This window comes from Aplidium turbinatum, chromosome 6 (genome assembly GCF_918807975.1).
Source record: "Aplidium turbinatum chromosome 6, kaAplTurb1.1, whole genome shotgun sequence".
NCBI classification, from domain to species: domain Eukaryota; kingdom Metazoa; phylum Chordata; class Ascidiacea; order Aplousobranchia; family Polyclinidae; genus Aplidium; species Aplidium turbinatum.
In genome coordinates, this window is record NC_137477.1 from 4,597,123 (window position 1) to 4,622,868 (window position 25,746).

A 25,746-nucleotide genomic window follows, 5' to 3' on the forward strand; every position below is an offset into this window, starting at 1 on the left:
AAGATATATTTTCTTAAATGGCGTAGGTTCATCCTTTGTCTTGTGAGTGCTTGAAGTCAGATTTGAATCTTTTTAGTGTGAATCCCTACTCAAACCAGCGTTGAAGATGGAAAATGGATAGAATTTCAACCATTGAACAACATTTCTGAACGTGGTTCTATTGAATTTACCGGGAATTCCTCTGGAAACGCTTGTTTTGATTTGTCAAATTCCATGCTTTTTGTGAAAGCACAAATCGTAATAGGAGATGGAACGAATATTGATGCACAGGCGGATGTGGCTGGTACAAATTATTGGATGCATTTAATGTTTTCTCAAGTGGATCTTTATCTCAATGATAAACTCATCACAGTTTCAGATAACACTTACCGCTACAGATCTTATCTAGAGACATTACTCCGCTTTGGACCAGCTGCCAAAGACTCTCAACTCTCCGCATCAATGTGGAGTAAAGAGGAGATACCCCATCACACATGTCGGATCTTGATCAGAACAATACTAGTTTCACAAAAAGAAAAGGTTTGACTGCAACTAGCCGTCAAGTCGAAATGCTGGAAAAACTTTATTTGGACGTTCTCTTTCAAAACCGATATTTACTGAGTGGTGTAAATATGAAACTACGTCTAATTCGTTGTAAGCATGCTTTTAATTTGAAGGCAGACTGCTGGCGCCGAGTTTAAAACTGTCATAAAAGAGGTATCTATTTACTCGACAAGTGAATTTAAGCCCGGCTGTCATCACAGGGCATATTATACAAAAGCATTGCAAGTTTCAAATGCAAAATATCCGATTTGTCGTGTTGTTACCAAAACGTTTAGTATTCCACGTGGAGATATGAGTTCAACTCATTAGAATGTTTTCATGGGCCAGATGCCTAAACGTGTTGTTATTGGGTTTGTCAAAAATATGGCTTACAATAGTGCTTATCATCAAAACCTATTTCATTTTGAACATTTCAATATCAATTTTTTATCGTTGTATTGAATGGAGAACAGATTCCTTCAAAACCTCTAACTCCAGAATTTTCTGACCAACCACAGTATGTTTGTTCATACAGCCAGGGTTGCTGTCATCACAGGGCATATTACACAAAAGCATTGCAAGTTTCAAATGCAAAATATCCGATTTGTCGTGTTGTTACCAAAACGTTTAGTATTCCACGTGGAGAATAGTAGCAGACCCAGTGGCAAAAGCTTCATCAATAAATTATGCAAGTTTCCAAACCTAACTGATTTTGCTTAGTTAGTAATTTGGAATTTGTGCTATGTTTAAACGATACGTGTTTACGAGAAAGAAAATGCAGTAATCTGATGCGGCAGCTAAACCGTTCAGTCAAGTTCAGAAGCCATGAGAAAGTCTAAGCAGCAAGCATCAAGTACGTTCTTTAACTAATGTACCATAGCAAATAGCGGAATGGCTCGTTTCGGTGAGTCCGTTTCGGTGAGTCCGATCCCTTAGCAGGGGATTTTTTCAATTTTTTTATTAAATTATTGCGTACCGTAGCCTAATTATCATTGCTGTTTTAGGGTTAGGGGTTAGAGATTAGGAACTCACCGAATCAGACTCACCGAATAGATAGGGTCTGCTACTATTCGGTGAGTCCGATTCGGTGAGTCTGATTCGGTGAGTTCCTAATTTCTAACCCCTAACCTTAACTCCTAACCCTAAAACGGCAATGATAATTAGGCTACGGTACCCGATAATTTAAAAAAAAAATTGAAAAAATCCCCCGTTAAGGGATCGGACTCACCGAATCGGACTCACCGAAACGGGCCATTCCGTGATCTCTAAGTGGTCAAAACTGGTTTTGACCACTAAGCGGTTTAAACTGGTCAAAACCCAGAAAAATATTTTTATGTAGTGAATGGTCGGCTACCTGGGCTATTTAGGAAATATAAAAGCAGTTGTGAGCTGTGACCATTTTGATATGCAGGCCTCGAAATAGCTGGCTGCCATGGCCGCCTGAACTTTCATTAATGGCCACCAATACCAACCTGTCAGGCAGCCACAGATGGCTGCCTGTAAAATTCGTACGAAAGATTATATTTATCTTGGATTTTTCTCTTGGTTCAGCGCCGCCAAAAACAAGACATCAAACAGCGTTAAGACTACTACCTTAATTACACGTCGTTCTACGTCTTATGTGCTACGCAACAAGTGGGCAAATGTTGAGCAAATTTTATGACAAAATTGATGGCAAATGTTTTTCATAAAAAAAATTGTTGGAATAAATTCTTATACTTCAGTTGGCTGTGCAAATGGTTCATCGTTCTACCAAGAATTTTTTGGTTCATCAGAAACTTATTTTTAGAATTTGAATTTTCTCAATAATTAAAATAACCAACTGATTGAAATATCAAAAATAAACAGACAAATTGAATATTTTTTGTTCCAAATCCAGCATTTAGGTTATTGTTGATCAAAACAAAATATAGTAGAACATCATTACTAAACATGGAGGATTGGAGGGTAATATTTTTAATTCAATTGAAAAGCAACTTGATTCATACACTAAAGGGGTTTTGACCAGTAATAGGTGGTCAAAACTGCCCGGTTTAAACCGATCAACCCTGCATACAGCACCCTTTTCAATAGAACAGGAACTTTTTTTAAAGATTTGGGAAATTGTATTGACTACTCCGATTATGCCAAGGGTTACAATCTGTTTGCTTTTGATTTAAGCCCAAATTTGAATGATGGTGGTCACTTTGATCTTGTGAGACACGACACACTTCGTTTCGCTGAGACTTTTCGATTGTTTGTGCGAAATGACTTGAAAAACTTCGGTCATTTTTTATATGTTTTGGTCATTTTTTCTGATGAAAATATTTCCTTTCAAGTAGCTGATACAAACTAAAATTTGCACTTCCTGACTAGCTACAACATTAAGTTTCACTGAGAAACGTTGTTTCTCTTCGGACATTTTGACCGAATTGACTATATTTTTTTCGGACATTTTGCTAAAAAATCGGTCACTGACCGATAAATGACCGAAAAAAAAACAGGATACTGTGTATGCTGAGTTTGATAATGTGTTGGAGTTGGATAATGTATATACAAACACCAGAGCAAAAAAAAGGCAGAGTGATAGTCAAGATCCAACAGTATTGATATTTTAATAACCTAACAAAAAATCCCTTCAAAGAAATACCTGCAAGATGATACCTACTTACCAAACGAAAATCAAATGTAAAGGAAGTTGGTGTCAAATCATTTCTCACCATGCCAAATAGGCCAAAATCAAATATCCACCCACGCGATATAGGCCCAATATCAAGTATAAAGGATATTGAGTGTCAAATCATTTCCCACCACATGATATTGGCTCACCACATGATATAGGCTCATCACGTGGCATAGGCTCACCACACGATATTGGACCACCACGCAATATTGGGGTATCTCTTCATATAATACTACTCATGCTCAATTGCAAGCCTTCAATATATTTTTTACCTTGCGCTTCTGGTAGATTGTAGATTATGTAGAATCTTCAATAAATAGGTTTTGAGATTTATTGAATGGTTCTATGAAGTATTGCTTCAGAATACCTCAAAATTTAGATTAGTTTACTTCAGAATACCTCAAAATTTAGATTAGTTTACTTCAGAATACCTCTAATACTTTAGTGCACCTAACTACACGTCGTAACCAACTGACGATATAAGAATTGAGTAAGTGCAAGTACATTAGAAATATCGTTTGACGTAGGCTTCCTTTCAATTTACATTAAAGTAATACATCAAGCACAGGAAGGCCAATGGAACCAAACAAATGGAAAAATTCTAGATTTTATATGATGGTCTGGAAAAGGGTTGGGTGTCCTAGTACCGGTAGTAAAATTAGACTTTCGGCTTTAAATTAGCAATGCATACCACGAGCTTTGAAGGCACTAAGCAATAGCATTCTTAATACAACACTTGCAGTACGGTATAATGACTGTCCGAATACGCTATGTCATAGTAATACGGCATGCAGTAACCAGAGCTCACTAGAGTTGAAGATCTAAAGCTGCTGCGCTACATTTGTCCTTAGTATTATGTTGAACATATATGTTATAACAGGGTCTGCTACTATTCGATGAGTCCGATTCGGTGAGTCCCTAACCCCTAACCCTAAAACGGCAATGATAGTTAGGCTACGGTACCCGATAATTTAAAAAAAAAATTAAAAAAATCTCCTGTTAAGGGATTGGACTCACCGAATCGGACTCACCGAAACGGGCCATTCCGGTTATAACATATAGCCTAATATATGCAACATTTCGAACTAGTTCTTAGGATGAAGTGAACAATTAAAAAAGGTGGTATAACTAGGACCATTACCCATATAAATGCTTTCAGTTGCAACAACCAACGAATAATTACTATAATAAATTATAACGTCGAAATTTCGATATATATAACTATGTAAAATAATAAAAAGGCACTTCACCTAGATAAATGCTACAACACTATATAATGTCGACAATAGTTGAAGATTTCTTCAGTGACGAACTGTCAGATGTTTGTGCTATTTTCGACGACGGTTGAGTGAGTCGTATATCGCCTTCAGATTTGACCAAGTCGACACCTTCCACGACGCTTTCATGATGAGTCAGCAAATTCTATGCAAAATCGTATTTAGTCAAAAAGCAATGCGTCATTGTCAATACTGATATATGAGTGGAACATTGCTATTTGCTGGGTCTGCTACTATTCGGTGAGTCCGATTCGGTGAGTCTGATTCGGTGAGTTCCTAATCTCTAACCCCTAACCCTAAAACAGCAATGATAATTAGGCTACGGTACGGAATAATTTAATAAAAAAATTGAAAAAATCCCCTGCTAAGGGATCGGACTCACCGAAACGGACTCACCGAAACGAGCCATTCCGCTATTTGCTATGGTACATTAGTTAAAGAACGTACTTGATGCTTGCTGCTTAGACTTTCTCATGGCTTCTGAACTTGACTGAACGGTTTAGCTGCCGCATCAGATTACTGCATTTTCTTTCTCGTAAACACGTATCGTTTAAACATAGCACAAATTCCAAATTACTAACTAAGCAAAATCAGTTAGGTTTGGAAACTTGCATAATTTATTGATGAAGCTTTTGCCACTGGGTCTGCTACTATTCGGTGAGTTCCTAACCTCTAACCCCTAACCCTAAAACGGCAATGATAATTAGGCTACTATACCCAATAATTTAAAAAAAAAAATTGAAAAAATCACCGAATAGAGATCAGACTCACCGAAACGGGCCATTCCGTTTGCCACTGTAAAAGCGGCATCTTCAGTATCTTATTCAAACAGAACAGACTGACTTATTTTGTTTTATTGTGCGGTTGTATCTTAAATGTAGGATCCTTGTATAATAATAACAACATCTATATAGTGCCACATCCAAAGTGTAAACTATGTTACTGGGCGCTGTACATGACCAATTGACAATGGTGAAAGAATATGCTGCCCTCACTAAGGGAACGTTCAAATATTACGTAACGCTTTTTTTCCGAACTTTTGACACCCCCCTCCCCCATGTAACGCCAACGTAACGCTTTTTTCAATCCCCCCCTCCCCCATGTAACGCTTTTTCACTACGAATTCAGCACAAAAAACTGCCATTCCGTACTCGAAAGCGTTACGTAACGTTTTGCTTGAACCCCCCCGATGTGACGCTAACGTAACGCTTTGCATAAACCCCCCTCCCCCTCGAAGGCGTTACGTAATATTTGAACGTTCACTAACTCAATCTTGTAAGTTTAGGCTGCTTTGGAAAGAAACTTCATTTCAATTCACGTCGATTAAACTGAGATTTTCAACATCACAAAAAGTAAGTTCACTCCTATTTGTTCGAGAATCGAGATGACTCAAAAGCTAAACTTTGCATAGGTTCAGTGGTTCACCGATCCCTTGGATGTCTGGACATGCAAATATGGATTAGTATGACACTGAATTTCGTTCCTGCATAGCACGACTATATTGACAGCTTTTGGTGAAACATACATCAATGATGAAAACTGCATCGAAGCAATCTAACAGTGAACAAAACCAAACTTTTCCAAATCTGTGGTATCACTGGTATCATAACGAACTCTGCATAGTATATACATAGCCATTAGCCTCACAAACGGAAATACTGTACGCTGGACGTCACAAAATACTTTATAAATCATGGAAATAAACAACATATTTCTTTGCTGAACTAAAACCTGGAAATACTGTACCTAATGTTCATACGTTGACATGTGGAGTACGTAAGACAAAATTGCACACAAATAAATCACAACCGCTTGTCCTGCAGAAAATACATCTCTGAATACACACTTGCACGCAGTTATACATCTTCTTGGTTCTGAAAACTTAACCTAGAAAGACAAACTATTGCTTGAAGCAGTTATTCATTCTCTGTTTAATTTATTCGTGGAATAAATCTTCGAGTTAGTAATCTGAAGCTGAATAATTTGACAATTGATAAAAACTTCCATTACACGATAGTATGAGATGCTCTGCTGAATCTGGTCTGATAATATTAAATTTCTGTTAAAAAAGAAACGAATAGAAGATTCCATTTTTAAGTGGTGAGTTGGATATCAGAAACTGTATCAAGCTGTGTTTCAACCCTAAATTATATAAAGTCAGGAGCGGTCATATTATTAGCAAATGAGAAAAATTAACACATTCAACATAGCGAGACAGATACTGTGATCACAAGAAATGGCTTGACAAATCCAAGTACAAGCCAAACTTTAAGTGTTTATTGATTTACCTGGGCCTTGTCACTGTTCTGCAATGCTGTGGCTAATTCTTTTCTTGCTTTTTGAATAACAAACACCGTCAAAGCAATGCCAATTGCAACCTAAGAAATAAAAGCAAAGTTACATGAAACGAAAACACCATAGAATTTTAGTCAGAATGGCCCGTTTCGGCTAGTCCGATTCGGCTAGTTCCCTATTCGGCTACAGTCCGGTTCAGCTAGTCTGACTAGCCGATTCGGCTGGTTCCCTATTCGTCTACAGTTTTGAATTGTATTTTGTATTTTATTCCACAATATCGTTTCTTTTGCATTCCAACTAAGAAAAATAAATTGAAATGAAATTTAGCGAAAAATGTTTGAACTATTAAATTGAAATGTTTGCTCACATAAAATCGACATGTATCCTACGTCACCGTCTGTATGCAAACTTAGAATATATATATTAGAATCCTCAACTATTACAAAATTCCAAATCCAACGACGCCTTCTGTTTATTTAGAGAATGTTGTATTTTATTCCACAATATCGTTTCTATTATAGTTGAAATTATCGAAGCTTTAGATGAGTGGGGTTTAAACCTAACCACAGAGATCTTAAAACTAAAAAGCAAATTAAGTTTATTTTTGAACTATTAATGTTTGCTCAGATAAAATTGACATGTATCCTGCGTCGCCATCTGCATGCAAACTTAGAATACGGTATATTACTATTAGACTCCTCAACTATTACAAAATTCTAAATCCAACGACGCATTCTGTTTATTTAGAGAATTTTGTATTTTATTCCACAATATCATTTCTTTTATAGTTGAAATAATCGAAGCTTTAGATGAGTGGGGTTTAAACCTAACCACTAAGAGTGAGATCTTAAATCATATTTATGACACCGAAAACATCCCTAGTGATATGGTATGTTCCATATTCATAACTTTACCAAAGAAAACCGGAGCAACAGAATGATCACTCCACAGAACATTTAGCCTTGTGAATCATCTAATAAAGATCTTACTCCGAATCACGATGATGAGATTGAGACCAAAACTAAAATCGGAAAATTCAACAGCACAGTTTGGATTTATTCCAGTCAAAGGGACCACAAAAAGGAATTTTTACATTAAAAATGATAACAGAGAGATGTATGTCCGATTCTTCTGTTTATTTAGAGAATTTTGTATTTTATTCTACAATATCATTTTTTTTGCATTCTTGCATTTTATCCAGTGTTTACCTTTGAGTGCCTTTCCAGACGGCAAAATCCGTCATTTTTTACATTGATTCAACATCTGCAGACGTTGAATCAATGTAAAAACAATATTGTGGAATAAAATACAACATTCTCTAAATAAACAGAAGGAGTCGTTGGATTTAGAATTTTGTAATAGTTGAGGATTCTAATATATTCTAAGTTTGCACACAGACGACGACGACGCAGGATACATGTCAATTTTATCTGCGCAAACATTTTAATTTAATAGTTCGAAACTAAATTTAATTCACTTTTTAGTTTTCACTAAATATCGCTAAGTAATAAACAGAAAGCGTAGTTTGATTTAGAATTTTGCAATAGTTGAGGATTCTAATATATATAATATATATTCTAAGTTTGCATACAGACGGTGACATAGGATACATGTCGATTTCATGTGAGCAAACATTTCAATTTAATAGGTGAAACATTTTTCGCTAAATTTCATTTCAATTTATTTTTCTTAGTCAGCAAAAGAAACGATATTGTGGAATAAAATGCAAAATTCTCTAAATAAACAGAAGGTGACGTTAAATTAATTATTGTTGGATTTTCAAAAAATTGCCGAATAGGGAACCGAACTAACCGAAAAAGACTGTAGCCGAATCGGAATAGCCGAATTGAACTGTAGCCGAATAGGGAACTAGCCGAATCGGACTAGACAGATAGTAGCAGAGCCGAATTTTAGTACCCACATATTGCGCATAGGTTTCATAAATTGCATGGGTTCTATCATAGGTGCCGGGTTTTGAGACTTGAAGTAATTGAATACAAGTAGATGAGATTTGGTGCTGATATAAATTGTGTTCGAATTTAGAGTTATTTGAGAAGCCGTTCGTTAAAGTTCTTCAAGAAGTCAGATTATCATTTCACTAGTAGAATTATTCGACATTTAATTGACTGCTTTTCGGTTTGACCCATTAAACTACGTCATTGAATCTTTCCAAGTCTTTTTCCTGGTAAGAGATAGAAAGAAATCGTGACATTCTGGGGGCTCGTCCGGGATAAACCGAAAAAAAAAATTAACCGAAAAACCGAAGAATACCGAAGATTTATTGAAAGAATAATAAATTAATGTCAAGATGGCGGATTCTGTCAAACATGAGATGATTGAAGACTTAGGGAGCATGGCTGAACGAATGGGGCTGACTGGTAATGAGAAGTCTCAGTTTGTGATGGAAGAGTATCACAAGATAATGGACCAAAAAGCTCAGCGAGAAGCTGACGAAAGAGAAGATAGAAGAGCTGCTCGTGAAATAAGGAAAGCAGAACTTGAAGCTGAGGAAAAGCGAGCACAACTTGAAACTGAAGAAAAGCGAGCACAACTTGAAGCTGAAGCAGAGGAGAAACGGGCGCAGCGCGAAGCCGAAGCTGAGGAGAATCGGGCGCAACGCGAAGCAGAAGAAAGAAGAGTGCAATATGAATTGGAAAAGTTAAGGCTTGATTTAGAAAAACAAAAACTGGACATTGGTGAGCGATCTAATTCTACTAATGATAATGCTCAAGATGTTATTGTGGCGCAAGACATTCAAAATGCTGATGTTTGTTTGTCAGCATTGATGTTTGTTTGCGTCTATCTGCCATTGTATATCGCCAAGCTTTATAATGTAGGCTCAGGCCTCGAAATTCACGGCGGACATGTCCGCCGTCACAGCATGTGATGTCCGCGGGAAGTACCATCTAGATCGGTCATATTTGTCCGCCGAGAAATAACACAGGAACTAGCGATACAAGTCGTCATTGCATAGCACGAACAATTGTTGCAATTAGAGATGTACCGATATATCGGTATTGGCATCGGTATCGGTGATATCGGCCATTTTTTGAGTATCGGTATCGGTATCGGCAAAATTTGGCCGATACTGTGGCCGATACTAAACATGTAAAAAAAGGCGTTTGCTGCGGATTTTCTGCGGAAACAAAGATATAGATTTTTTAAAGTAGTAACTAACGTCACATTGAAGTAGAAAAATAACAACCTGTTCAAATTTTTGATACCTCACAGTCCCATGACATCATGCGCGCACCTTTTGGCATTGTTTGCTTACAGTGATTCTTTCACTCAAACTAAACGTTTTGTTTCAGCAGTTTTGCGTTGTTCGATTCTTAAGTTGTGAAGGAGACTCAATTTCTCCAATATTTATCATTTGTGTTTTTTTTTTACTCTCATCAGAGGATAAAACCAGGCCAAGACTACCCAGGTGGCGGGAATGTGTAGTTTTGCATCGTTTTTGCGTTGCTGGACGTTTGAGGGACCCGTGTGGCTTGGTTGTTTTTTGGTGGGCTGGTTCTGTCAGGTTGTGATTTGGTTTCCGCCTTTCGTTGTGGTGGACTCACCAGGCTTGAACAATGTTGTGGCGGAGTGGGTGGGCTCGGGGTGGGGCGGTGGGACTGCAAATCCTCACTGAACTAATCAATAAGTAGTCTTGTTGCGCCTGGGATGGCGGCCTCATTGTGGGGGGGGGAGTTTCCTTCCCTGCTGTCGGCACGGGGCTGGGCGCTCACTGGTGCGGTGGGCTGTTGCGATTCGCTGGCCATAACGGTGTAGCTTCCACGCTAGCCATTTAGACCATCCAATCAACTACATGTTTCTCGGCAGCCGTTTGCTTTCTTTTTGGGCCTACTTATTCTGCCGTGACATTGTTTGGGCTTGGTGAGTTTGTTGCGGCTAAGGGTGGAAGTTGAATCGCCGACTGGTGGAGCCGGCTTGCTGGGGGCAGCCGAGTTGCACGGGTTTTTTGAGCATTTGGCGGGGTGGGAGCGATGCAGAATTGTGCATTTTTGCTACCTGGGTAGTCTTGGCCTGGCAAAAGCTTTTCAACCAAACGACAAGCGCCCTTAGGTTGCACATTACTTGTCGAATAGTTTTTTGTACGACTACACAAATCCCTTGGTTTACATTTTACATCTTATTATCAATTACCTGATAGCCTATTTGGAGAGTTTGCGCAAACACTTTATTAATTTTTCAGAAACCCCAATTATGATGTAATGTTTCTTCCCTTATACCCCAATCATCAATTACGGTGGCTTTTCATTACTAAAACCTACTATTATGACACAACAATGCGGTTGAGATTGGATTCTTGAATCTTTAATAAATTATGCCAATTTAAAGCTTTTTTTAATAGTTTTATGCAAATAAGGTAAAACTTAGCATTTGATATAATTCCTTGCAAATACCAAAATTGCTTCTTTTTGTAACACCAAAGTATCGGCCAAAATATTGATATCAGTATCGGTATCGGCCTAAATATTGGTATCGGTACATCTCTAGTTGCAATAATATATTTTCCAGCGCATTCTAGCGAGCATCTAGAAAATGTGAATATTGTATCCCTTAGCTTCCATTCAAGGAAGAAAACTTTCGATTTTTACGTTGCTTCAACGATTGATGACATTGAATCAGCGTAACAAACACGAATTCTTCGCTAAGAATCGATAGGAGTACAGGTACTTCTCCACTAGTCACGTGCAATTTAGTTCAAGTTTTACGTCACAATGTATGGCTTTGATCTCCGAGTAATATTGATACGGCAAGGTTGGTTACTAAATTAGATTATACGAGTAGGCTATTACAGCAAGATGCAACAAAATTTGTTAAGTTTTGGTATTACATGTGAAGAAGGGGTGTTCTTCCCGGCCATCAGCACAAGGCTGATCACTAGGGTGGATCAAAAAAAATGAATTTTTGGGTTCAGCTTAGTGCATCTGCCAAAAGTTGCAGTTTGGGCTATCTTTTACATTGGTACTTGAAAAAACATTTTTTGACCCCGTTTGACCCCTATCCAAGAGCTCTCTAGTGGCCACCGAGCCAAAATTCCTTAAATTGGCGATATTTTTTTTTCTAGTAGGTGCAGGCTTGTGGTTTTGGTGTCTATCCCCGCTAAATCAAGTCTTGGGAAGTCATTTCTGCAATCTAAAATCATCTATGGGCAAGCAAAATGACATCAGAGCCTTTATTCAGCAAAAATGCTTGAAAAAGTTGGAAATTTATTGTTTTTTTAACCTTTTGCGGTCCAAGTAGATCCCTGGGATGCAAAATAAAATTATGTAACATGGTCTAACGTCACCCCTGGGATGATGTCTACATATTGGTGATCAACAAGGTCCAAGCATTTCCGTGGGGTGCTTTTGAAAATTGGGAAATTTTGAGAAAAAAATATTTTGGTCCTCAACGGACCAAAATCGGAAAAGAAATTTGGAGCTCAAAAGGTTAAAAAAGGGCAAAGAAAAACAAATGCATAATGCTTCTAAAGGTATTGCTGTTAATACACTAAAGAAAACATATAAAAGCAAACAATTACAGTATGAAGTTTTGCAAAAATGTCTTTAATTTATGCATCCAGTTATCCATAGCATTACAGTAATGGACACAAAATGCACAACAACGGGTTCAGGCAAAATCAGTCTGTTAGTGTTTTGTTGAGGAGCTTATATCAAATCCTGCAGACATATCTTTCTTAAAATCAATGATGCCTGACAGCGACAGGACAGCCACAATAGCCGGATTTGACTATTTCATTCGCACGATTTAGAAGGAAAGAAAATAGGATTCTGAGTGCAAAAAAAAACGACAAAAATACTCTAAAAAAGAAACACAAAAACTGCTTAGAACTACTGTAGCTCTTAAGATAAGGAACTTCTCTGGTCAGCTTGTTTACATCACATCGGTGAAAGCGTTGTGTCACGTATCTTTGAAGATTTAAAGCTAGAGGTTTCAAAATAACCAGAAATGAGCATCTTCATGAGACTCCGCAAGAACTGGGATTCTATTTCACAGTGGCCAACTGCTAAGTACACTGGATGCCAATAGCTTTCCAGTAACAACACACGATCTCATTCAGAACCTCAAAGATGGCGTTGTTCAACTTGCACAAAGCAAATTGTTCATTTGAGGCAACTATAAAGAACTTATGAACTTGTGCAATGTGCATTGCTTAAATATCAGTCCTGGTCTACAAAATGTGAAATTCTACCGTCCTGGGGCCACACACAAGGCCAGATGGATGGTCAAATTGATTCATTCCTTTTAATTGGTGCTCCTGGAAAATCAAATAGCTAAGTTACCTAAGGGAACTATCACATCAGTTCTACAAGTGGCTAAACTGAAAGATCTCATGAACTTCATTTCACTTGTCTAATGTCTACTGTATAATACATATTGGTTTCGGTGTAGTACTGTAGATGCTCCTTGGAACTGTTTGACTATGTACAAGAACATTTTCAGATACGGAGCAGTGCATAAGTTGATATCAGATGCTGCTGAACGTAGCTTCAAACGTCACTTTTGGTATCTCTCTGCTGAGATGGTACCACTGGCAATGTTCAGCTCTGAAGTTCAGGAAGAGGGAAAACGTCAGATGGCTGATGAACTTATACATGTAAAACCTACAGATCCTGTTTTTACACCAGCAGATCGGTTTGGCACTGGCTAGCTACAGGAAACCACGTTTTCCATCAGAAATCAATCTGGAATCAAAACTGACAGATTTTATCACAAAGGACTCTCGGTTCTTTTTCTCTGTTTTAGAGATAAATGATGATTTTCTTCCTTTATCAGTAGAGAAATGGTCTGAATCAAAGTCGTACCAGAAAGCTGTTTACAATGTTGGTTCCATCAATGTCACAAATGATGTGGCTGAACGTGGAGTTAAACTGAACATCGATTACCTACATAGTGCCAGAAACGAGGAACACTATCAAAACACTTTACAAATAGTGAAAGCCAACAGAAACGACACACCTAATTTGAGAGAGAAAAAACTAATATCCTCTTGCACAGATTAGACTAGTCGATCACATTGCCTTCTGTGACAAGGTGTGTTTGTAAAAGTTTGCAGTTATACAGATTCAAGTTTCATGTAGCAAACTTACTAGCCTATTGTTAACCTTCTAGATGTGTATTTGATCTATTTCTAGTGCGAAAGTAGAATTTTAGACCACTTCCGCTCACTGAAGTTGTATTTTTAGCTATTCCAACGCGCAAAAAATGTGAATTTACAGAGAATATTCTTTTAATTCACTGTACAATAGATAGTCGAACAGGCATACTTTTTATGAGTTTTATGCATATTATTTTGTTGAAACATAGCCTACAAATTCTGCTAAGAAGCGTGAAAGTAATTCCATATTATATTTACTTAATGGCAAACCTGGAAATTTGAATGGGATGGTGGCCCACATAAACATGCCCCAATTCTACTGATTTTTGGTCCAGCAAAGATTCTTGGCTAGTGGAAGAATCTCACAAATCTACAAGTCAATAGTACAAAAAAGGAAAAACCAAGGGGGTTGTGTGCACGCTACCTAGGATGTATTCAATGGGATGCTTATTCAGTAGCCAAATGCAAGTTTTGCCTCTAGTAAACATCATATAAACTCAATTGAAAATAAACCATTGAAATAAACAATATCTAAAGCTGTGATGAATGCAATAGTTAAGTTTACACTTGGACCTCATATCACCACCACCTCGACCATCTCATTGGACTAGAGGCCAGTTTGCACACAAATGGTCATATACTAGTGTGTTATACCTAGGTTACACTTTTTTTAGTATTTCATCCATAAAACTGCCCAAAATATCTAAAAATGCCATTTCTTCCCCATAAAATGCGTTTTTTAGAGAAAAAATGTCATTATGCAATTTTGGCTGCCCATGCATCATTTTAGACTGCATAATTGACTTCCCAAGACTTGATTTAGTGGGGTTAGACACCAAAATCATTAGCCTACACCCTGTAGAAAAAAAATTATAGCCAATTTAAGGAATTTTGGCTTGACGGCCACTAGAGAGCTCTTGGATAGGGGTCAAACGGGGTCAAAAAATGTTTTTTCAAGTACCAATGTAAAAGATAGCCCAAACTGCAACTTTTGGCAGATGCACTAAGCCGAACCCAAAAATTCATTTTTTTTGATCCACCCTACTGATCACTCGCTAGTACAGCAAGCAGCAGTAACGCTTCGCTAACCAGAACGGTGTAGCTTCCACGCTAGCCATACTAGCCATAAAGACCTCCAATAAACGGTGAAGTTTCTGGGCAGCCGATTGTAGCATCGAATAGACAGCGATAGACACGTGTTTCGCCCATGAGGCTGGGCTCATCAGTATCGCACCGTAGTGTTAAACTGTTTTATTCACATCAACAGCGCACGGGTACAAATAATTGACACGGCGAGTTGCCACTTGGGTAATCGACCGCCGCTTTACCAGTCAGTTTAACTCTAATCCTTGTGGAAAGAAAAGAGCCAACAAAACCAGCAGGTGCCAGGGGTAGGACATGTGAAGAAGGGGTGTTCTTCCCGGCCATCAGCACAAGGCTGATCACTCGCTAGTACAGCGAGCAGCAGTAACGCTTCGCTAACCAGAACGGTGTAGCTTCCACGCTAGCCATAAAGACCTTGGTATTACAGTTAGGAAAGAAAAGACTTAAAGGAAAATTCACTTTCGCTCACATGACACGCAAAAATAAACTTAAAGAAAAAAGCCTGTGAAACTTTGCACAGCAGAAAATAGTAGCGTTGGTGTAGAAATTTTCCGACTCGTGCCCAGAGTATTGTGACGCAATAAGCCACACGACCTCGTTCGGGGGAAGTTAATCAGTTATGTGACGTATTGACCAGCTACACGGCGCTTTGACTCATCAAGCGCAAGTCGTTGGTCTGATGAAAGCCTTTCAGAGTGACTTTACTGATTTTTTAAAAAACCTTCTAAAACCGTAGTTATAGTTCTGAAATGGCGAAGAATTATTATCAAGATAAAGTGATTAAGCATGACGATCGAGGCTAAAACTGGTGTGTCCGGCTGTCCGCCGTGAGACTTGATTTGTCCGCCGAGATAGCTGCTCAAACCGGACACGTTTGTCCGCCGTCAACAAAAACGAATTTCGAGGCCTGTAGGCTACTTCGAATTATATGCTAGTCACTTTGAACTTTAGCTCTTAATACGCGTAGATACTAAACTGAGCAAACTGCACCTCGTTATTGACACTCCCAAAAAAAAAAGCAGAAGAAATCAAGAATAACGTTTTTCAATCATTGTTACTATGCTTCAACGGCACCATGTTGGCGTTTATCAGCTATCGTACTTCTGTTATCTCAGGAGCAGCGCTCTTGTTGCAACAAGTAGCCTAGATCTTTTAATGGAGATCGGTCCGCAATGAAGCTCAAACTAACGCAAATTTGAACTTACAAACATTTGCTTTAGGATTTTTTTTAAAATAATTTGCGGGGGGGAGCCATCCCGAGCTAAATTCACGGGGGGGGGCGCCGCCCCTCCGCCCCCTGGAGTCGGCGCCTATGGGTTCTATGATTATCTCTTTATTGCACATGCCGTTGACAGTTTTAATTCAAGTACAAACTATATTTAACGTTCGCAAATAACAAAACAGTAGAATCTGCTAACTCAAGACTGGAAGGAAAATTGGCCAGTTAAGCAAAACTTTATTGATTTTGTAAATTAAGCTTTTATATATAAAAACTTGTGAACTCAAACAAGACAAAGAATGCATGCCGTTTGTTTGCAAACAAATGTTAGCCATCTGCAAAATAGAACCAGCTTGGAAAAAGAAGTAGATGCAATCATAGAAAGACCATACACAGTTTAACCCTCGCAATACCAGAAACTAAGGAAGTAATTGAGACAACTGTGCAAGCGTGCACTAACTAACAACAAAAATCGCAGTTCTTTTGCGGAAACTTCAAAATATGGTGTGAAATCAAACGGCATTTGATATTTAGCAGAACAAGATGTTTAAAACTTTGTTTATTTTTAATTTCTTTACTTTTATGCCTTGTAATTATGTGGTACCGGTACTGCTATTTTGGGGAGCAATTCTTTTAGGCGCAGACAGTTAGGTGCCGGTCAAATAGGCGCGCACACTGTGGCGTCTAGATATTTAGGTGCAGAGCACTGTCGCTCCCGTTCATTTAGGTGCTATTCGTAGTAAAGTCTGCAGATTGTATTATACAAGCTTGGCAGGTAGGGCAATGCTATTCACAAAATGTTATATTGAACAGAAAAATATGTTGTTTTGTTAATGCGCGTGCATTTATTTGTTGTTAGTCATGACTTCAGTGAGTGAAGCTGCTTAAACCGGCAATGCTTTTCACACAAAATCTTATATTGAACAGAAAAATATATTGTTTATTTGGGTCTGCTACTATTCGGCGAGTCCGATTCGGCGAGTCCGATTCGACTAGTCCGATTTGGCGAGTGCCCTATTCGGCGAGAGCCCTTTTCGGCGAGTGCCCTATTCGGCGAGTTTTTGAAATTTTTGAAAGGAAATTATCGGGTACCATAGCCTAACTATAATTGCCGTTTTTACATCGTTTTAACGTCGCTAAACGTTGAAATCGTGCAGAAAGGAATAAAAATAAAATGTTTGAACTATTAAATTAAAATTCGTCATGTCAGTTCAGTTGTTTTTATTTCTGACCATCATATCAAAAACAATATAATACACGTCAATATAGCAAAGATAGAAGCGACAAAACGCGAACGTTAAAATCGTGCTTGAGTTCGTCATGTCAGTTCAATTGTTTTTCTTTCTGATCATGATATCAAAAACAATACACGTCAACATAGCAAAGGTGTAGAAAAAGGTAGAAGCGACAAAACGCGAACGTTACAACGTGCGTGTGACCGAAGTAAGTTATTGAGTTGAAAGAAACTTGGCACGGTCGCAACACTTTCAGAAAAATTTAAGATATGAAGGGAAAATAAAACAAAGAAAATGTTACAAAAAAAAAAAAAATAGATCATGTTTATGTCTATAAGTTAGTACTTTCGAATAGTTAAAATGATTAGTTTGGACCAACAAATGTGTGGCCTACAGCTTGGATTGAAAGGAAATTATCGGGTACCGTAGCCTAGTTATCCCTACCAGCAAAAATTTGTTCCAAGAACCCAGTTAGCCTAACAGTTCATTTTTACATTGTAGTAACAGAATGAAAAGGCTAAACAAATGTGTGGCCTATCGTGTTAACGTCGCTAAACGTTGAAATCGTTTAGGAAAGGGAGCTTTTGCTGACTAGGATACTTTGAAACTGAGAAACATTCACAGAAGCCCTACGATTTGTTCCAAGAACCCATTTAGCATAACATTTCATTTGTACATTGATTCAACATCTGAATACATTATCTTAAAAATGCAACGTATCGTAGGGCTTATGTGAATGTTTCTCAGTTTCAACGTATCCTAGTCAGCAAAAGCACCCTTTTCTACACGATTTCAACGTTTAGCGACGTTAACACGATAGGCCACACATTTGGTTAGCCTTTTCATTCTGTTACTACAATGTAAAAATGAACTGTTAGGCTAACTGGGTTCTTGGAACAAATTTTTGCTGGTCGGGATAACTAGGCTACGGTAGCCTACCCGATAATTTCCTTTCAATCTAAGCTGTAGGAGTGTAGGTCACACATTTGTTGATCCAAACTAATCATTTTAACCATAGGCGCCTAAGCCGTGGGGGCCAGGCCCCCACGCATATTTCCACGTGGGAGCAACTTTTTATGCGGCATTGATACATAAAACAATAGATGAACTAGCGATCGGCAGCAGGAAAACATTTTTAAATGCAAACCGCAACAGCTTCGCAGTAAATAATCACTAGAACGAGTAGCGATGCTACAATCCCAACCGACAAAAAATCTGTCAGTTTTACGTTGATTTAACGTCTGCAGACGTTGAATCAATGTAAAAATGACTGATTTTGCTGCCTGTGACATAGCAAAAATCTACCATTTTGCGTCGATTCAATTTCATCAAATGTTGAATGCACCCAAAAACAACATAATTTGCTACGTTGACGCAGCATGCGTTTAAGTTAATGCGCTTGCAAACTGCTTCGCTGTCGCTTTCGAAAGTCGAAACCTCTGCAGAGAATTGTCGCTGCAGTGAATCGGTTGCTGTGAAAATGAACTTGAAGTCTCGGCCCGAGGTTACCACTAACCAACGTAACAAGGGCTGGTACAAACCGCACTGCCCACAGTCGCACAAGCGGCATAATCAATACAACAACGGACTCGCGCAAACTGCATGGCGCACACACGTCCGTTGCCATAGAAACCCGATCAAAGGCGGGGAATATGCGCATCTTTTGTTTCATCTGCAACACGAAAACGGGCGTTTTACAGCGAATTGAAACTTGAAAGCTGGTCAGCCATAAGTTGCGATATTGTAGTGAAAAGGGAGCAATGTCAAGTCGAAAACTTAATCAAACGTCTCTCTGCAACTATTTTTCAAGGGCTGTTTACGGATGTCAGCAACTTTTAAATTTATTAAAGGTGACGTGCTGTTGAATTGATGTAAACATGAATGATTTTGCTTTCAACAGGTATATTTTCAAGCATATGATCAAGTTAGTATTTTCATTCCATTTACAGTATACCTTTTAGTAAACCTTTTCGTCTCTTGTTTCATGCTAATAAATCTAGTTCGTTGCTAAAGTTTATGTTGCGCTTAGCTTAAAGTGTCGCAGTCCATCAACCGCTAGCCTACGCAGACGCATAGCATGTGTTTTGGTCGAGCTTTGTTTATAATAATTAACGGTAGGTCGAACGTAGCGATAACTCCGAGTGTGGCAATAAAAGCAATCCTAGTGTGACGACATAATTACGTCATCCATCTGCGTGACATTTCGCTGAATTTACGTTGCTGCTGATGAAACACGCTTTCGCCCCCATGGCCAAAAAAATTGTGCCGCCTATGATTTTAACTATTCAAAAATACTAACTTATACTATAGACATAAACATTATTTTTTTGTAACATTTTCTTTGTTTTATTTTTCCTTCATATCTTAAATTTTTCTGAAGGTGATGCAACCTTGCCAAATTTCTTTCAACTCAATAACTTACTTCGGTCACAAGCACGTTTTAACGTTCGCGTTTTGTCGCTTCTACCTTTTTCTACACCTTTGCTATGTTAACGTGAATTGTTTTTGATATCATGATCAGAAATAAAAACAACTGAACTGACATGACGAATTCAAGCACGTTTTAACGTTCGCGTTTTGTCGCTTCTACCTCTGCTATGTTGACGTGTATTGTTTTTGATATGATGGTCAAAAATAAAAACAACTGAACTGACATGACGAATTCAAGCACGTTTTAACGTTCGCGTTTTGTCGCTTCTACCTTTGCTATGTTGACGTGTATTGTTTTTGATATGATGGTCAAAAATAAAAATAACTGAACTGACATGACGAATTTTAATTTAATAGTTCAAACATTTTATTTTTATTCCTTTCTGCACGATTTCAACGTTTAGCGACGTTAAAACGATGTAAAAACGGCAATTGCAATTAGGCTATGGTACCCGATAATTTCCTTTTAAAAATTTCAAAAACTCGCCGAATAGGGCACTCACCGAAAAAGGCTCTCGCCGAATAGGAAACTCGCCGAATCGGACTAGTCGAATCGGACTCGCCGAATCGGACTCGCCGAAACGGGCCATTCCGTGTTTATTTAATGAGCGTCTTCAGCATTTATTTGTTGTTAGCCCAGGTTTGCGTTGGCGAAAGCTTTATCAATAAATTGTTCAAGTTTCCGAACTTGACTGAGTTCACTTTTAGTTATATATATATGATAAGTCAAATAATAACTACATTAAACATCAGTAAAAAAATATACCGTAGCCCATAGGCGCCGACTTTTATTTTTGCACGGGGTGGCGGATAGCACAATATGGCAACCTAAAAACTTTCAAACTGCATGTTTTTGTTTGATTTTTTCTAAGCGTGTTTCGTAGATGCAATTGTCTTTTCACACCTGATTTGTAGCTCGATATTTTACAAAGCAACTTTAAAACAAAGCACAGGAAGTATGTCGTGAATTTTATTGTTACGTTGCTGCTCTGACACTCTGTCAATCCAACTGTTAATCAACTGGTCAAGTTGTAACCGTGAAGCTTCAGCTTCATAAACATTTAAAATTAGGACGTGGTTCAATCGCTGTTGCGTCATGGTAGATCGCAAGTAGGTTTTTATGCGCATGAGCGTCAGTTAAAAAATTTTCAAAAAATGAGGGAGGCGATGGAAAGATCGTATTTTATTGATTAATAAATCCCATGGTAAACGTAACGAATGTAACAATGACTTATGACAAGTATATAACAAATAAAACGATCGCAACAACAACAAGGAAAAAACTTGTAGCCACGTGTTGCGTAATCTTCACGTAGCTTGCTTGATGTTACGCGAGTATCATGCTTGTGACAAAAACAATCATTTTCTTCGCAATACTGTATTGGTTCACCTCTTGCTTTACGTTGACTTGAAGCGAAAACCAATGATCAAAAAAAAGATTTAAACGTCCGTTAAAATTACATTTATTTGCAGTAAGTAATGTAACCTAAACGGGGTGGCTGCCACCCCGCCACAGCGGTTATGGGGTGGCGTGGCCACCCCATAACCCCGTAAGTCGGCGCCAGTGCCAAGCGGGTGGTAGGCTTGAGTGAAGACTAACTTAGTTTTCCGTCAAAACCCAGACTAGGTTTTGCCTAAGCTGAGCTGATACAATCTGCAGACTTCACTAGGAAATAGCACCTAAATAAACGGGCGCCACAGTGCTCCGCACCTAAATATCCTGACGCCACAGTGTGCGCGCCTATTTGACCGGCGCCTAATAGACGTGGACCCCTATTTTGCATTCATCAAATGCTGGCATTTGCTCAACAATCTAACCTCTCAGCGTGATTTATTCGGAATCGATTTCACAATAATAATAGCATCTTCAGCTACCACAAGTAAAAAAGAAAAATTGTCATACTTTTTTTGTAAAGTTTCTTTTTGTCAAAAATCGTAATTTGCAGCAGCTTCGTCATAAGTTAACATGATAAACGTAAACCTTTTGTCACAAACAAGCAAATTAAAACTTGCAATGAATCTCATACTTTGGAAGCAGTAAAGTAGACAAATTGTGTGAAAAAAAACTGTAGCAAATCCATTAGCACATTGTAACTGCAGAACAACGTTAAGTCAAGCACTGGGTCCGTCGCCTCATACCTTTTTTACCAAGACAGTTAACCCAATTTACAAAAAAGTTGAGAGGTGATTTTATTTGGATGAAACAAAGTGTCACCCAGGAGTTTGATTTCAATACAAAATTTTGTTTCCAAATATTTTTAAGAAGCTGTTTCGTGTCATTCAATAAAAACTGCTACCCAGAGAGCATATCAGCCATTTTTACATTGATTTAATATCTGTAAATGTTGAATCATTGTAGAAAATGACTGATTTGCTGTCTGGGTAAGGATTCCATGGCATAAAAAGTGCTTGAAAAAACTGTTGTATATGCATTATGCAACTATAGTTGGTTGTAAACTAACCTGCAAAAAAAACATCAAATAGTTTTTTTGAGAATCTTCTCCAATTATTTGTTCTATGGATCGAAACTTTGATGCAATGTAACAGTTCAGCATTTGAGTTGGAAGTAATCCCACATCTGAAGCAAGGAGATAGTACTTCAGGCTAACATTTGAAACCTAAAACAATAAACAAATGTTTAGAAGTGATGCTGAAAAAATGTCGACATATCAAAGATACATCCCATACATTTGAGGCATATTTGATCATAGTCTATATCAGGGTTACTCAACTAATGTTAACAAAGGTCCAGTTTGACAAGTTGAATATTTTTAGCGGTCCGTGAATAAGTTATTTCACATGCAACCATGAAAGTTAAATTATCTGTACCAAACCACGTTTTGAGGTAAAATGTAACTCAAATTGGATTTCTGAGAAAGTGTTGGGGAGTCTGGGAGTCGTAGCCCCCCAGCAACTAGGATGATCACAGTAAAAATTGCTTCCTCCCAGTAGAAATCTGTTTAAAGCCCTGAAACATGGCAATGAGGTTATTCTTCCAAAAGCTCAAGGTTCACAATCAACACCCCAGTTGAGTAGCCCTGGTCTAGATAGAAATATAATTTGCAAGAATCCTGGCATTTTCTTATTTGTGTCTAAGTAACTACTGCATCTTAATTATGATAATATTAGTTCACAATCTGCAGAAAAATAATAATGAAACAGGGCAATGCAATCAGTTAAATGCTTCACAAAAGTTTACATGGGTAATATAAAGTAAGGTACCAATAAAACTACAGCTGAAGCATGTAGTGACATACTAATATATCTTTTTCACACACTTCCTAGCCCTACTCACAATTTTGTTTTCAGTACAAAACCAGAAAACATATTGAAAAAAAAATTTTCCTGGTACGGTATGTCATAAACATTATGGAGGTTATATAATATATATACCATTTGAAGTGAACAGTTTCATTCAACAGCAAAAAAAAATCTTTGGGACTGGTTAGGCATAGCAGGATAGATTTTCAAATTCTTTTGATAATGCCATATGCCTATGTTTATGGAAGTATTCAAAGCACTTTCCAATATTTTATCAGCCAGCAAAATTTGATGCTTAATAAGTTAATATATTGGTACATACTGATGTGATGGCTATGGCTATCCCTCGTCTTCGAGGATGATGGCCTTCGCGATAGAACATACTGATGTAAAACCATGCTCATGCTATTGCTCAAGGTATTTACACTCGTGCATCTTGCATACTCAAGGTCTTAATTTCGTCTGGGGTATATATAAAACTTAAAAATCTGGTTTCCAGTTTAAACAAAAATTCACTAACAAGGAAAGTTTTCCTCTTGTTGTTCTTGAAGGATCAGTTAAAGAGTCAAGTATGACAACTATTTTTAAGCGAGGTGAACATAAAAAAACAGCAATATTTACCGCAAAAAGCCCGTTTTGAAACCCAAATGGAATAGGGGTAAGCCTCGTCAAAGTAATAACTTTCAAGCCAGATTTCCCATCAACAACTTGTAAGATGCTTTCTATCTGGTCAAAATTTGGCCTTTTCTTCAACAAATTCATCACACAAGTAGCAAGATATCTTTTGCACACAACATGTGCAATAGTCAAACCACAAGTGACAGAGACAATAACAACAAGAAGGCCTAACCAAAATCCATACAAGTATCCAGCTGCAAGGTTCAAGATAACATAGCCCCACATCAAGGGAAATGAAACAAGAGTAAATAATATGATGAAAAGTGCAGCTAAAGTTGCTTCATTCACATCTTCAAAATATAATAAGGCGTCTATAAGAAGTGAGGTTTGCTGAGTGTACTTCCAGAGAGTATAACAAGCAGTAACTACAATCAATGAGATCCAAACTAGCAAACACAATGGAGAACAACACAACTTAGAAACACCTGCTTCTTGATCACGAAGGCAAAAGCAACAAGTTTTCCCATAGCAAGGATATAACGAGTTTGTATTTGAGTAGCCTGCAAATTGGAATGAGGCTGGCAGAAATGCCACTGCGCATGGAATAAATGGATAACAAAGCAAATTGAGGACAATACCAAATAAAGACTTTATGCAATTTGTTAACGGAGAACATGAGGTGCAGCATGAGCATTGGCTTCCAGAGCAAAAACGTTGTTGTATACAGGTTGTTCCATTATAATTTGAAGTATACAAACTGCAAAAATTTTGCTTTTCTTCTGTGTACTCATAAGGCAGAGTGTTAAGTGAAGCAATTTTGCTTGTTTCTTCAAGAGGTTCATTTAACACAGACAAATTGGAAGACTGAGACTTAAAACTGTGAGAAATTGCAGTTACAGCATCCTTGACTTTTAATACAACTTCTTCAATCGCTAAAAATGCATTTTTGACCCTTGTCTTTAGCTTGCTCATATTATCATGTTCTTACATATCCTGACAATAATATATGAAAATTTAACCTTACATTAGCAGCCCTTGAAATTAGCTTCCATCTACGACGGCAAAAACATTGCCGTCGCCAAATCAACAAACCTTGGGTTGCGGCGGCAATTGCCGTATGCTTTAATCAAAAAAAAATTTATGCGTTTCTTTTTCATCTTCACTTAGCCCAGAGCATCACGCACGCTATTTTATACGCTGACAATGCTCTTGTGAATTGTAAAAAGTTTGCAACCTTATAAATACTGGCTTAATTGTTACGCAAAAGTTATTCTTTCAATTTCATCAAATGCTTATTTTTGACCAGTGTCGTTGCGAATATAAAAAGTGGTATATATATACAAAATTGGATAAATGGTTCTTCGGCAGTAAAGAAAAGTAATGCTTCCGATCATATGGCATTGCGCGATCATGAACGGGCAGTTTTGCGTCTTCAAGTATTCCAGTGACGACGGGACAACCTCATGCTCCGATTCTGACTAGTTCTTTATCCAACAGACTTTGTGTTGCTCGCAGTATCCTAATTGTGCCGAAATTATGTTAGTGTACTGTATACGGTACGTAAATCGAGGCAATCTTCTCGCAGGGAGCTATTGATTTGTTATCGGTACCTGACTGAGCAATTAATGTTATTTCATGATAATTTAACGTTGCTAGATGTCGAATTAATGTAAAACAAACGTAAATATCTTATTGGGCATTGTTGTTACGCGATATAACTCGCCGGGAAAATTAAATCGATTTGTGCTGACTCAAACGTTGAATCAACCCAAAATTAACTTACTTTTCCCCCCCAATGAGTTACAACGTGAATCACCGTAACAGCGTGCGTATCGCGTTGATCGCTTTATCGCTACTTTTGGTATTATTACATCACAACAAATCAAACAGTGCGGTTGTGATAGACCAGTGGTTCTCAACCTTTTAACAGTGGGGGACCGGCAAAATTTTTAAAAAATGTTCCCGGACCGGCAACCAAAGATTGTAGTGAATAGAATGAATATTTGTAACGT

At 37.9% G+C, this 25,746-nt stretch overlaps 1 protein-coding gene across 1 annotated transcript; it reads right to left on the bottom strand.

The window, feature by feature from the left end:
- Nucleotides 1-4,256: 4,256 nt before the first annotated feature.
- LOC145772668 (uncharacterized) lies at nucleotides 4,257-24,715 on the bottom strand. Its single transcript, XM_082584538.1, has 4 exons — nucleotides 23,738-24,715; nucleotides 22,318-22,473; nucleotides 6,750-6,839; nucleotides 4,257-4,606 (listed from the first exon to the last, which is right to left on the bottom strand). Exons 1-4 carry the CDS (start codon nucleotides 24,704-24,706, stop codon nucleotides 4,454-4,456), a joined length of 1,368 nt encoding a protein of 455 aa, XP_082440664.1. The 5' UTR covers nucleotides 24,707-24,715; the 3' UTR covers nucleotides 4,257-4,453.
- Nucleotides 24,716-25,746: the final 1,031 nt, after the last annotated feature.

Bases quoted from the DNA above. Each gene is read 5' to 3' on its own strand.
- LOC145772668 (XM_082584538.1), bottom strand. From the start codon at position 24,706: ATGAGCAAGCTAAAGACAAGGGTCAAAAATGCATTTTTAGCGATTGAA. The intron at 22,474-23,737 runs GTAAATATTGCT...TTATTGTTTTAG, and splicing joins TTCAAAACGGGCTTTTTGCG to GTTTCAAATGTTAGCCTGAA. The intron at 4,607-6,749 runs GTAAATCAATAA...GATTTTGCATAG, and splicing joins AGAACAGTGACAAGGCCCAG to AATTTGCTGACTCATCATGA.